The sequence below is a fragment of the Pygocentrus nattereri genome, chromosome 2 (genome assembly GCF_015220715.1).
Source record: "Pygocentrus nattereri isolate fPygNat1 chromosome 2, fPygNat1.pri, whole genome shotgun sequence".
Lineage (NCBI taxonomy): Eukaryota > Metazoa > Chordata > Actinopteri > Characiformes > Serrasalmidae > Pygocentrus > Pygocentrus nattereri.
Window position 1 is genome coordinate 20,118,520 of NC_051212.1, and position 13,969 is coordinate 20,132,488.

General features: G+C 42.1%; 1 protein-coding gene across 1 annotated transcript; it reads right to left on the minus strand.

Annotated features, from left to right (window-relative positions):
* Positions 1-1,428: 1,428 nt before the first annotated feature.
* On the minus strand, positions 1,429-12,252 carry si:dkey-171c9.3. Its single transcript, XM_017681478.1, has 4 exons — positions 12,200-12,252; positions 5,661-5,741; positions 2,694-4,577; positions 1,429-2,032 (listed from the first exon to the last, which is right to left on the minus strand). The coding sequence occupies exons 2-4, from the start codon at positions 5,739-5,741 to the stop codon at positions 1,883-1,885; spliced, it is 2,115 nt and encodes a 704-aa protein (XP_017536967.1). The 5' UTR covers positions 12,200-12,252; the 3' UTR covers positions 1,429-1,882.
* Between the last annotated feature and the right edge of the window lie 1,717 nt (positions 12,253-13,969).

Here is a 13,969-nt window from a genome sequence, read left to right on the forward strand (position 1 = left end):
CAGAATCAAAGCTAACTTACAGAACACCCCGTATTCACCAGCGCACATACTGAAAGCATCTTCTCTCATTTGCTAATATTTATTTTCACCTTATATGTTCTTTTGGGCTCTTTTCCATCACCTGTATAATTACATAAATACAATAGCTTGTTCTTCATCATCACTGACCCGAATGAAGTGTGGCAGTATACTAAAAGCCCTGATTAATTGTTGCTGTGAGTGAATGTATGCATTATACTAAGGTCCGTGCCACGAGGCCTGCACCAGTTTAGGGAACTCTGTGCATATTTCTGGCTCTTGCAGGAGAAATATAAATGCATGTGTTTCAGCCCTGAGGAGAAGCGGAGGGATAGGAGCTGGGAGATTTTCCAGAACCCCTGCGATCCAATCAGCTCCATACGTCTTAGCTGTGTTGTAATCACCCTATCCCTCTCTCTTGGTCTCCTCCTGTCCCTCTGCGGTCTTATTGCAGCCCTTGTTTCTCACTATTTTTTTGCCCCTTCTCTTTTGTGGCAGTGGAACTCCCTTAGACACTGGAAACAAATACTTCTCCAGATGCTGTAACAGGGCTGGACTGAAACCCATTGTGTCTTCTCTGGACCACAGCTGCGATGTCAGCACCTCTGAGTATGAGTGTGTGTAGTTGCTGTTACGCTTAGGCCATGGTCGCCAAGAGTGGGAGAGAGTGGGAGGCAAGAGTTCACTAAAGCACATTCCTGCCATGTTAGGTATCTGTGCTCAGGGAGTATTAATGGGATGCTGTAAAAAGTCTACTTTTACAGTCTCCAAAGCGTTGCTCTTCATAACAGCCGTTTCAATCACGACGATGAACATGATGGCATCAAACAACATTTCAGCATTGCGTTTTTTATTGCCCGTCTTAACCGTATTTCTTTATTATAGTTGTATAGAACAACATTCACTCACATAATGCAAAGGCCTTATATCCAAATATGTGTTAATGGGGCTACACATAATAACCTGATCTGAGATCAGTTTTGCTTCTTATAGTCGCGATAACAGTTTGGTTTGGAAGAGGCTGATCAGGAACAGTCAGACTGCTTCCTTATGTGTCCTCAATAATAAATAAAAAATCTGTGAAATTCAAATCACTCAGAGCCAAATAACCATCTGCACCATATCCTTGTTCTGTCATTCTTTTTTAATCTAAGGTGAGGGTTACGTGGGCGGCCACAAGTTTGAGCAGATGTTCATCATGTTATTGGCGCTTGGCTCTTGTTTCCTCCCAGTTGTGTCCAGATGGGTGGTGCACTAAGCTGAGCCTGGCTCTGCAATTGTCTTGCTATAATGGTCAAAGTTATAGCCTGGTTAGGAAGATTGTTTCTGGATCTCATTCTACACCAACAAGCATGCTGATTGATTGATTCAGTTGTAAATTCTTAAAAAGAATGGATCTTGGCTTAGTTGTATGGTACTAGGGAAAACTTTATTTGATGTAGAACATTTACTTTATGTGGATGGTCTTTAAACTTTTGCACTTGTGCACCTAATTTACAGAAAAACATCTACTGACAGATTGTTTAGGAAACCAAAGGTAGTTCTCCTTTGGCTTTGCTCCTAAGATCGCTGTTTGGCAACACAGCCTTAAGTTCTCATGTGCAGGTTTCAGATGCGTTTTAACTAGTCTGTGTCAGTCATCTCTGTTACAACATCACAGAGTAATCCATGAACATCTCAGCCCTGAATGGTGTTCAACTATAAGCATTTGACATCTGATGACCATCTGTAAGTATTTGTGATTGATATTCTGAGCATCTCTTCTTACACCGGAGAAGACTCTACTACAAAATGTAGCACAAACTGTTCCACACTTTTTGTTGTAGTCCAAAAGTCTGTCTGTAGCAGGCTAAAGTTAGCCCATTCAGGGCAGTAGGTGCCCCATGAGAGACCTGTCGCTCTTGTGGTGCCCCCTGCTGGCAGTCTGCAGATCTTCACAGTACTGGAGGAGAGATGTCATCAGGTTTCCCACCGTCCAGCCATGAAACTGAGCTTTTAGAGAGAGGCTGCCAAGCTGTGGTGAAACACATGTTTTGTTAATATATTCAACAAGAGCAAGGATGGTACTCCAGATGTTATTTTTATTTTTTGTGAACTGTCTCTATTAGTGAAACTTCTACAAATCTATCAATGTATGCAAAGATGAATTATTCTTTAGACATCAATTAACATGTTTTATGTAATGGTAATCCAGGTGGATTTAATCACAATTTCCACATTTATAAATGTTTATGTTCAACATCCACAGTCAAGTACATGAAAATAACACATATCTGGATTGACCCTGAATTCCCACATGCTTCCCTGTTCTTAAACTCTAAAGACATGTATGTGGGCACTTCACTCTCATAACCACCTTTAACTTACGGAATAGGCTAATAATAGCTACTGAATCTTTAGATTAATTATGGAATAATAAACAAACACTCTTAAATGGTTTTTAGTATGGATGCAAAGGTCAGAGAAAAAACTTTCACATAAGGCAGTGGTACCTTGAACATTTAAAAAAAGGTTCCTCACACTGACATATCTCACTACAGAAACATCCAATGAAAGGTTCTCTAGGGAACTAAAAGTGGTTCTTCTATGGCATTGCTTCAAAGAACATCATCATTTTAAGAGTCTAGGGTTCAAGAGGTTAAAAAGGCTAAGATGAAAGCTGAAATCTTCCATACCTGTTGTCGAACATGGTTGTCAGGCACAACTAGCTGTAACACTGAGATTCCAGCATGGGATGCTGCAGCCCAGATCAGGACACATTGTAACTCTTTTATATCTTGACACAGCTCATCAGAAATGAAGCCCCTCAGAACAGCTTGTTCTGTGCTTTCCAGAGACGTTACTGGTGAATGGAGCCCCTCTGAATCAACAGCCAGTTGACGGCAGCTGAAGAGAGAGTTGGAGGCTTCTTTTATGGAGCACTCAAGCACTTCATGGGCAATCCTTTCAGCTAAACAGTATTCATCTATTAAAGCCTCAGTTCTGGAATAAAGCATGCTGTAGTCATGCACCAATTCTCCATTAGAGCATTCAATGGATGTGGTTTGTTTAGACTTTGTGGTGTTCAGACACAAATTATGGTCATGAACTCTTCGTTCTTCAGATGGCCTTGGTTCTGATGTTTCTCCCAGAAGCTGTTGACTTGTGGCATGTTGTAATGTACCTCTTCCCAACTTAGAGAAAGCCTGAGCCAGAGTGCTTGCAATTAGCCTGCCAGCTAAGGCTCTCAGTGCCTCCATATCAGAGACATCTGGACTTGACCTTGCCAGTAAAGTGTCACATAATGCTTGGGTTGTCTTCTGTGTGCTGGTCTCCAAACATGATGCCATTTCGTCAACTGAGTATGCCAGGTGACTGTCTTGCTCCCCTTTTCTGCCCAGACTCTTGTTCTCCATCACCTCTGCTATGGAAATTATAATGATCTCTTCTGCCAAATGGTTGGCCATGAGCTGCACACCTCTGACAGGTGTTTCTCGATTTATATTGGTGCTTGGTTGGGCCATGGTAATGCAGTTGATGATATCTGCAGACATCTGGGCTGCATAGTCTGACAATGTGGAAATCACATTTTGAAACCTGCTTCCATCATCTGCTCCAATTCCATCCTGTTCCTCATCCAAGTCTCCATGCTGTGAGCATGCTAGTGACAGGGATCGCATCAAGCGGACCATAAACTCTGATTTGTCTGCTGCAGTTTCTGTGATTTTGTCCCCTGATAGGGTCTGTTGATCTTTAGGGGTTGGAGGAGGGGTTGAGGGGAGGAACTCTTTTGCTAGTCCTCCTTTCAGCTTCCTGGAGAAGCTAGCACGACTCTTCATCATCTCAGGGAGTAATGGAGTGGTTGGAGGGGCATCAGGGTAGTCGAGGGAGCCCATATTGGCCATATCATTCAGTGCACTAGAGTATATAGTAAAATCAGACTGACGGACTGCAGAACGTGGCTCATGAAAAGTTCTTTCACGGTTGTGTGTGCTTTCATTTCCTTCTGGCTTGGGATCTACTTCCATATCAGGCTGTTCCTGGTCACAGCAGTGCATGGAAGAACATGGTTGACTGTGGAGATCACTAATGCCATCTTTCTCCTCTGTCTGTTCTTGAAGAACATCTGACAATTCTACAGACTTGCCACCCGTGAGGCCACTATGCCTGGCTACCTCTTCCAATGCACTGCCATAGATCTCAAATGCTAACCTCTGAGCTAGCTTTTCCTGATTGCTAATTGTCCACTTGGTCACATCAGAGTGATCAGTGATGTTACATATTTTATCAGGGTGGATCATCATTCCGTCTTTATTGGATTGGATACCTCTTCTCCTCACCAATGTATCCAGTATGTCTCTTGATAACATATCAGCAAATTCTTGAATGTTATGTGCCTGTTCAGTCTGTGCTGGCTTGGATTCTAGATGTTGACACCTTGATTCCTTTTTCTGATCACATCTCCCATGCCGCAAGTCATCCAAGGCACTACTATATGCCTCCAGTGTGAAGAAAATAGATGATTGGTCATAATTGGGTTGAGGGTATGACTGGGTATTAAGCTTCATTTCCACTGGATCCTAGAAGAATAAGATGTTTAATTTATAAATTATTCAGTTGCTTTCCCAAATCCAAGCATGACTGGCAATCGACAGTGAGGCAGGTAAGTACACTCGCACTGAATTTGAATGCAGCAGCTACACCTCCTACATGGTATAATTATGCATGAATTATTGTGCTACATAGCCAGTTGTCTCTTGGTTTCAATGTAACACTTTATTTTTTTCTTCAAGTCATTGAATTAGGCAACTGATTTTTCATTTACAAATCTAGTCTATCAATTTGGCCAAATAAAGTGATTTATGTTGAAACTCACAGAAACCAAGCTAGCAGAAAGCACTAGACTATGCTATGTCTGTTTTATGTGTTCATTTAGGCCACAAAATATAAGCTTGAGATGAATAAGGGGCTAAAAATCAACTGAAGTAATCACCTACCAACCATTTTGGCTGTAAGGAAACTGAAACCAGGAAAAGGAAAACAATCATGATCAGGAACAGCACCTTCTATCTGTACATTTTTATGTAAGTGATGTAACAAGATTTAATTCCAAGTAAGTCTGGACTATTTTTGTTGGTACAATCATTATGAAAAGTTCACACTGTGAAAGGCAGCTGGTCATGTGGAAAAAAAAAACACCAAATACACAAAGGTTTTGTGCTGGTAGCAATGATATACAATCATTTACAAAAGAACATCCCTACTCAAAAGACATGTTTTGTTGATGTTCTATGTGAAAACAAGTTCACACATCCTGTAGGGTTAATAACTTAAATATGCAATTTTCTATTAATTTTAGGGCACATTTTTATGTAGTTAAACAAAGTGGATAAAAAAACAAAACATATAGTGTTATAACTTTTGTGCAGGCCATATTTTTTCTTATATTTATTTATATTTTTACGTTAAATTCAACAAATGAACAGCAATTTTGCATTAAACTGTGCTGAAATGTGTTTTTGTAGAGGATGTGTAAAGTTTTTTTTACTTAAAAAAAAAAAACACTTTCAGGGTGCCCAAACTTTTGCACATCACTGTATATTCTTGATTTTTTTCTCATAAAATGTGCAGGCTATTTGGTATTTAAAAATCTTAACTCTTACCCATACATTCGATGTGTCAGTCTTTGGGTCAGTGGTCAGCTGGCATAGTTTCAGTCTGCTGGTCAACCACTCATCAGTCATCTATTCAAACAATAATACAGATTAAAACATGTTGCTATAAATATTTTAATGTTAAAATGGAGGTCTGGAGTTTCAAATAGACCTACAAATAAACTCACACACAGGGAAAATAGAATTATGTATTCTGTTATGTATTGATTTGAATTCATCCTTATGAACTTGAAGGGCCATTATAATTTTTATTAATAAGAAATGAGTCTGCTATTTGTGTCTTGTGTAATACTGTACAGTAATGTCATAATATGTAAGGCCAATTATCTTCTCAAGAAGCATTTAATAGTTTGAAATAACACTAACATTAACGTCACCTATGATTTGCAAACTTCTCTTAAGTCCAGCATTTACAGTTACCATCCAATTTTTAATTTCAGCATAATTAAATCAGATGTATACAAAGATGTTCAGAGTGGCTTGGTGTGAAATGTGCCATTCTACAGTATCTTTATCTTTATATGTGTAGTAGTGGCAGAATTTAGGGGTTATGATATCTACAACAATCATAATATTGATAAAGCCTCTCCTTGGATCACCACCTTACTGTGGTGGAGAGATTTGCGTGCCTACATGATCCCAGGAGCTATGTTGTCAGGGTCGAAAGCTCCTGGTAGGGTCTCCCAAGGCAAACAGGTCCTAGGTAATGGGCCAGACAAAGGGTGATCCAAAAACCCCATATGAAGAACAATACCAGGACCCAGTTTCCCTTGCCAGGATTAGGGTTACCAGGGCCTCAACCTGGAGCCAGGCCTAGGGGAGGGGCTCCTCCGCGAGTGCCTGGTGGCTGGGCCTTTACCCATGGGTCTCGGCTCAGCCCGAAAGAGCAACATGGGACCACTCTCCCATGGACCCACCACCCGTGGGAGAGGTGCTTATGGGGGTCCGGTGCAACGTGGATCGGGTGGCGGCCAAAGGCACAAGCCTTGGCGTTCTGATCCTTGGCTACTGAACTGGCTCCTGGAACATGGAATGTGACCTATCTGGCAGGGAAAAAGCCCAAGCTAGTGTATGAGGCTGAGAGATACCAACTAGGTATAGTTAGGCTCACCTCAACACATGGCAGGAGCTCTGGAACAGACTCTCTCGAGAGGGGTTGGTCTTTATTCCATTCTGGAGTTGTCCAGAGTGAGAGGTGACAGGCAGGAGTGTGCTTAGTCATAGCTCCCTGGCTCAGCGCCTGTACATAGGGGTTTTCTCCGATGGACAAGAGGGTTATTTCCCTGCGCCTTTGAGTCGGAGAATGGGTTCTGACTGTTGTCTGTACTTATGCACCGAACGGCAGTTCTGAGTACCCGGCCTTCTTGGAGACCCTGGAGGGGGTACTGGAAAGTGCCTCCTGTGGGGATTCCATTGTCTTGCTGGGTGACTTCAAAGCTCACGTGGGCAATGACAGTGAGACCTGGAAGGGCGTGATTGGGAGGAACAGACTCGCCGATCTGAACCCGAGTGGTGTTTTGTTATTGGAGTTCTGTGCCCGCCACAGTCTGTCCATAACAAAACACCATGTTCGAACAACAAGGTGTGCATAAGTGCACATGGCATCAGGACACCTTAGGCTGCAGTTCATTGATCAACTTCGTAGTTGTGTCATCAGATTTGCGACCATTTGTTTTGGACACCCAGGAGAAGAGAGGAGCGGAGCTGTCAACCAATCACCACATAGTGGTGAGTTGGATCAGATGGCGGGTGAAAATACCGGACAGACCTGGCAGACCCAAACAAGTTTTGAGAGTTTGTTGGGAACGTCTGGCAGAGGAACCTACCAGAAAGATCTTCATAGGTGCCTGTTGTGGCGACAATCCCTGAACCCGTTGGTGGACACCTCGGGTAAAGGAAGCCATCAAGAAGGAGTCCTATCGGGCCTGGTTGGCTCGTGGGACTCTGGAGGCAAAAGATTGATACTGAAGGGCCAAGCAGGTTGCGGCACTTGCTGAGGCAAAAACTTGGGTGTGGGAGGAGTTTGATGAGGCCATGGAGAAAGACTATCGACAGGCACCGGGAAGGTTCTGGCAAACCGTCAAGCGCCTCAGGAGAGTAAAGTGGTTCCCAACCAACACTGTTGGGGGGGCTAACCGCTGCTGACTTCAACTGGGGATGTCATTAGAGGGTGGAAGGAATACTTCAAGGATCTTCTCAGTCCCACCAACGATCCTTCCCTAGAGGAGGCAGAGCTTGGAGATCCAAGCAAGGGTCCGTCCATCACTCGGGCTGAGGTAGCCAAGGTGGTTGGAAAACTCCTTGGTGGCAGAGCACTGGGGGTGGATGAGATCCATCCGGAATTCCTGAGGGCTCTGGGTGTTGTAGGTCTGTCTTGGCTGACACGCCTCTGCAACATCGCATGGACATCTGGGGTGGTCCCCTGGAATGGCAGACCAGGGTGGTGGTCCCACTTTTTAAGAAAGGGGACTGGAGGGTGTGTTCCAACTATTGGGGATCACACTTCTCAGCCTACCCGGTAAGGTCTATGCAGGGGTACTGGAGAAGAGGGTCCAACTGATAGTTGAATCTCAGCTACAAGAGGAACAATGCAGGTTTCGCCCAGGTCATGGAAAACTGGACCAACTTTTAATCCTCACCAGGGTCCTGAAGGGTGCATGGGAGTTGCCCAACCAGTCTACATGTGTTTTGTGGATTTGGAGAAGGCATTCGACCACATTCCTCGGGGGATCCTGTGGGGAATGCTCCAGTCCCTGTACAAATGGAGCAGGAGCTAGGTTCATATAGCCAGCAGTAAGTTGGATTGGTTTCCAGTCAGGGTTGGACCAGGGCTGTCCGTTGTCACCGATTCTGTTCATAACTTCTATGGACAGAATTTCTCGGAACAGCCAAGTGGCGGAGGGTGTCCAGTATGGTGGCCTCAGGATTTCACGTCTGCTTTTTGCAGATGATGTGGTCCTGTTGGCATCTTCAGGCCGGGACCTCCAGCTCTCTCTGGACCAGTTTGCTGCCGTGTGAAGCAGCTGGGATGAAAATCAGCACCTCTAAATCTGAGACCAGGGTCCTCAGTTGGAAAAGGGTGGAATGCTCTGTCCAGTTAGGGAGTGAATTCTTGCCCCAAGTGGAGGAGTTTAAATATCTTGGGATTTTGTTCACAAGTGAAGGAAGGATGGAGCAAGAGGTTGACAGGCGGATTGGTGCAGCATCTACAGTAACGCAGCCCCTATACCGGTCCGTCATGGTGAAGAGAGAGCTGAGCTAGAAGGTGAAGCTGTCAGTTTACTAGTCAATCTACGTTCCGACTCTTATCTATGGTCAAGAGCTTTGGGTAGTGACCGAAAGAACGAGATTGTGGATACAAGTGGCCAAAATTAGCTTTCTCTGCAGGGTCACTGGGCTCTCCCTTAGAGATAGGGTGAGAAGCTTGGCGATTGGGGAGAGGCTCCACCACATTGAGAGAAGCCAGTTGAGATGGTTCGGATGTCTGGTAAGGATGGCCTCTGGATGCCTCCCTAGGAAGGTGTTCCAGACATGTCTGACAGGGAGGAGACCCCAGGAAGACCCAGGACATATTGGAGGGATTATATCTCACAATTATCTTGGGAACGCCTCGGTATCCCTCCGGAAGAGCTGGAGAAAGTGGCGGGGGAGAGGGAGGCCTGGGCCTCTTTGCTTAGACTGCTGCCCCCACGACCCGGGCTCGGATAAGTGGTGGAGGATGGATGGACGGATGGATGGAATATTGATAATGATGAAATAAAGGGGAATCTTAAAAAAATAAGAATTTTGCCTTACAACACCCTACAGTACATGTACCTCTCCACTATGAATGTACTCTTTAAAAATAAGCTTTAGGCCAAAAGCATTTCTCAAAACTAGTGTAAATGTTACAGGCATTAATAATGTTCCATGATGTAGCTTTTAGAGGCCTTAACCCTTACAAAGTTTTATTACACATTCTATAACCTAAGACTAGCTCAGTCAGTTTGCAATCTAGTCCCTGAGTAGTAAGTCTTAGTATGTACTGAGACTGTGATTTTAAGGGGTTTAATGGCTTAGACCTGGTTCCTATTACTACTGACATGTACAATTCTTCTGCAATTTTCTATAGAATGCTGCATCACACATCAGACCACCCTGAACAACTTTGTTTGCATCTTAGCAATTTGATTATGCAATTTGTTTTGAAAATTTAGTGGAATTCTCCTTTAAATCATGTGAGCTAGTGATGGAATTCAACAAATGCATGCAATGGCTGGAGTGTACCAAGAAGTCCAGGAATCAAACCTTTTTATTGCTAGTGTCTTCTAATAACAAAGACGTTAATAAATTTAAAACCAAATTATTATTATTATTATTAATAATAATAATAGTAACTTTAGAAGCAAGTCTTGTGTTTATGTGAATGTATTCTAATGTTATTTAGTGTTTTACTGGCAACAGCATATTTACTGTCAAGAGAAATATTTTTCAACAAATTTTCTTGGCTGCCTAAAAACTTTGCACATTACACTGTATTGTGACAGTTCAACATAAAAAGACTGTAAAGTTTTTACTTTAACCTCATTCTTAATCTTTAAAAAAAAAACACTGCAAAACTGATTATAGATCAGCACAGCAGGGAAGCTATTAGCAGCACGCGAAACCATAATTGATCACCGGATGAGTTGGCATAGTTGCAAAAACTTGGTCATGTGACTGACAGGAAAGAAAGGGGTTTTAATGGCAACAGACGTTTCCTTTTGTTGCTGATTTGAGATCATCTAAGCTAGCTTTCTGTTAATAGGGACTGTGAAAGGGAAGCTGGTGAAAACGGAATTTGATGGCACACTTTTAAAATCCAAACTAGTTTCAATATTACATATTTATTTTGGATTCCAGAGATGTGCTACATTTTTCACAGTGTTGTAGTTCTAGTGGAATGTTTACAGGTTACAGACAAACCTGGCGGGAGGTGGAGGGGTGAATGGAAACTGCAGTAAACCAGAAACAAGATAATATGAACTGCAGCTCTTGCATGGCCTGGTTGTGTGGTTTAAGAAGAGGCCCTAGATTTAAGTTTTCTTTTCTTCTAGCATGTAGATCACTGATCAGCCATAATATTAAAACCATTAAAAACAAATCCTCGTTTCTACACTCATTGTCCATTTGATCTGCTCCACATACTATATAGGTGCACATTGTAGTTCTGCAATTACAGACTGTAGTCCATCTGTTTCTCTGCATACTGCTCATTCTCAGCTCTGCAGTGACAGTGATGTGGTGGTGTGTTAATGTGTGTTGTGCTCATTTGTTGCTACAGGACACTGTTGGCTGGATGTTTCTGGTTGGTGGACTATTCTCAATCCAGCAGTGACACTGAGGTGTTTGAGAGCTCCAGCAGCACTGCTGTGTCTGATCCACTCAGATCAGCACAACACATGTTAACACAGCACCACCACGTCAGTGGTGTCAATGATGATCCACCACACAAATGATACCTGTTCTGTGGTGGTCCTGTGAGGGTCCTGACAATTGAGGAACAGGATAAAAGGAAATTAACAAGGTATGCAAGACAACGAGTGAATTACAGTCTGGTTTTAATGTAATGGTTGATCATGTACACTCAGATGGACCTGACAGCTGATGTGACCTCATTTTGAAATCTGGTGTGAGGCATAACGGCACAACAAGTTCTGATTCAGTTGTTTGCTTGTACAAATTATTACGGGTTGATTTATTTGGCAGAAGTGGAATAAAAAATGTGAAAAAGGTCCTGAATAAGCCCTGTGCGATTGAGATGTTCCAAAGAGTAACAAAATACACATGTGTCTGTGTTCTTCCAAAGCAATATAACGCTCCTGACTGCCAAAAATTATGATATCAGGGATGTGGCAGTGTGTTCTTGTGTTGCCTTCTCTCTCTGTTTTTCTTTGTTCTTCAACACTAATGTTGTCTCGAGGCACACATATAAAGTTTATAAGGGTGGGAGCAAAACCTGAATCATGTCCGCCCTTTCCTCTTGTGTCAAAATAAAGAAAAATGATTGGGAGAAATAAGAGATGGAATGGTCAAAGAATGTGAAGTGGATCTGGGACAGAAGAAAGTGGTTTTGTCTTCAGAAAAGATATATTGCGAGGACAGCTTGAAGGATTTTGTGTAATAAAGACGCAGAGATGCGGAGATTACTGATCTAAAGGACTGTGGAAGGGGGAGTGGAGGGATGTTTGAACGTTCCCCAAAGAATCTGTGAAACGTCACAAAAACTAGCTTTGCATGCAGACTGTCTGATCTAATCCACTGACATAATGAAGTTAGGAAGTTTAGAAGTTTAGAGATAAAGTTTGAGATAAAAACTAAAGTTCCCTCCTTGAAAATGCAAGTGTAACAGATATAGAGAGTCAAGGCCTACTGAAGTTCAGAGGCTTAGAATTAAGAAATAAAAGGAGACAGACAGAAGTTGGGAGTGAGAATTAAAAAATCTGATTAGTAAAAAGAGTTCGTAGAAGGAGAAAGTGAAGATGACGAGTAATAAAACTGCTTCATACCTTCACAGAGTCCGAAAAGTTGAGTATGGTGTTGCAGTAAGGCTGAGCGGAAGTGAAAATGATGGGGCTACAGTGGGTTTATGAGCCAGAATTTACTTCCTGTGTGTGTGTGTGTGTGTGTGTGTGTGTGTGTGTGTGTGTGTGTGTGTGTGTGTGTGTGTGTGTGTGAGTGTGTGCGCGCATGTGTTCGTATGTGAACAGAGAGTGTGAGACAGCGAGAAAGAAGATTAATCTAGAATGCAAAGATAGAAGGTTGTGTATCTTCTGCCTGAAAACAAACAAACAAAACTTAATTTCTCACAAACACTGCTTGAGTGCTCTACCCTGCATGAGTGTTCTAGTCCAAAAAAGAATAAGAACAGAGAATAACTGAGCTCAGGCTTCAGGGCAAGAAAGAATGAAGAGAGGAAATACAAGAGAGAGAGACAGAGACACAGAGAGGGAGAGAGAGGGAGGGAGGATGATTATTGTTTAGGCAGGAAGGACACAGGTCAGATATTTGAGATAATAAAGTTACATATTCTGCCACAAAATCAACTGGAGTTACAGCACTCCAGAACCTTACAGAGGGATCTTGGAGTGATAACTGAAAGCGAGATCAGGAGAAAAATCTGGACCTCAAAACAAGTAGTAAATGAACATTAACTTACAGGGGCCTTTCAATGATTTTTCGAAAATTCTGCATAATTCAATCACTAATGTGTGAATAGTCAGAGCGGTTTGATGTGTAAAGCCTACTGACTCTGGTTTCTTTGGCGATGGGAACCAGAAATCACGATGATTACAATGTAATAATAGCCTTTTTTATTTGCGGCCCAAAATGACCAGTGAATCTACATGTGTCTTCTGAGATCTTATATGTAATGTTGATGATGGTGAAATAGTGGTAAACCTGAAATAAGTATGAATGGATTTTAAAACCAAGATACATTTAAGCCAAAATATTATCTGAATTAGAGGCATTAAACTCTTCAGACGTCTGTCTCCTGTGACCACCACTGCGAACAATTCTGACTCAGTAAGTTTCTGTTTCATACCAAAATATCACTTTTTATGATGTTGAAGCTTCTACATCTCAGCAGCTGGCATTTACACTGCACGAATATTTCATGATGATCGGAACAAGTGAAATGCTCCATAAATACTTAGAATGAAATCTCTTTACACTTACTTTACTTATATAAAATATTAAAAGTCTTCTGGTCTTCTCCTGCATGCTTATCATTTTAGTGATTGTTAATGTGGATTTTGACAACATGAAGGCATCTAAGACAGCCTAAATGGGGCCATGTTTTAGCTTTGTCTTTACACAGCATTCCGAACCCCCACCCCACTCAAAATTTTCCAGTCAGTACAATCTTCCAAGCAGTTTCTTAATATCATCACATTACACATTTACAAATGATTAGAAAAAAGAAACTGAGAAATGTCTCCAACAGCTTCCTATTGAGACCATTATAAGTAGTGCCAGTGACTCACTTATTAAATACTCAGTACAGAAAGTCTGATTCTCTTGAGGTAAAGAAAGTTCAGAATATGATGTGATATTTATGATTTTTGGTAAGTGGCTTCCTGGGGAATGCTGGCCTTCCATTCAAAGTGTATTAAAAGGCTATATTTGCATATATTTTTTATATCCCAAGCGTCACCATAGGCCAACTAATTTCTAGAAATAGGGTTATAACATTGCCTGGATGTAGCCGTTTTTACAGCCTACATAAATTAACCAATTCATTATGAAACAAGGAAAATTAAAACTACCTTTTAAAC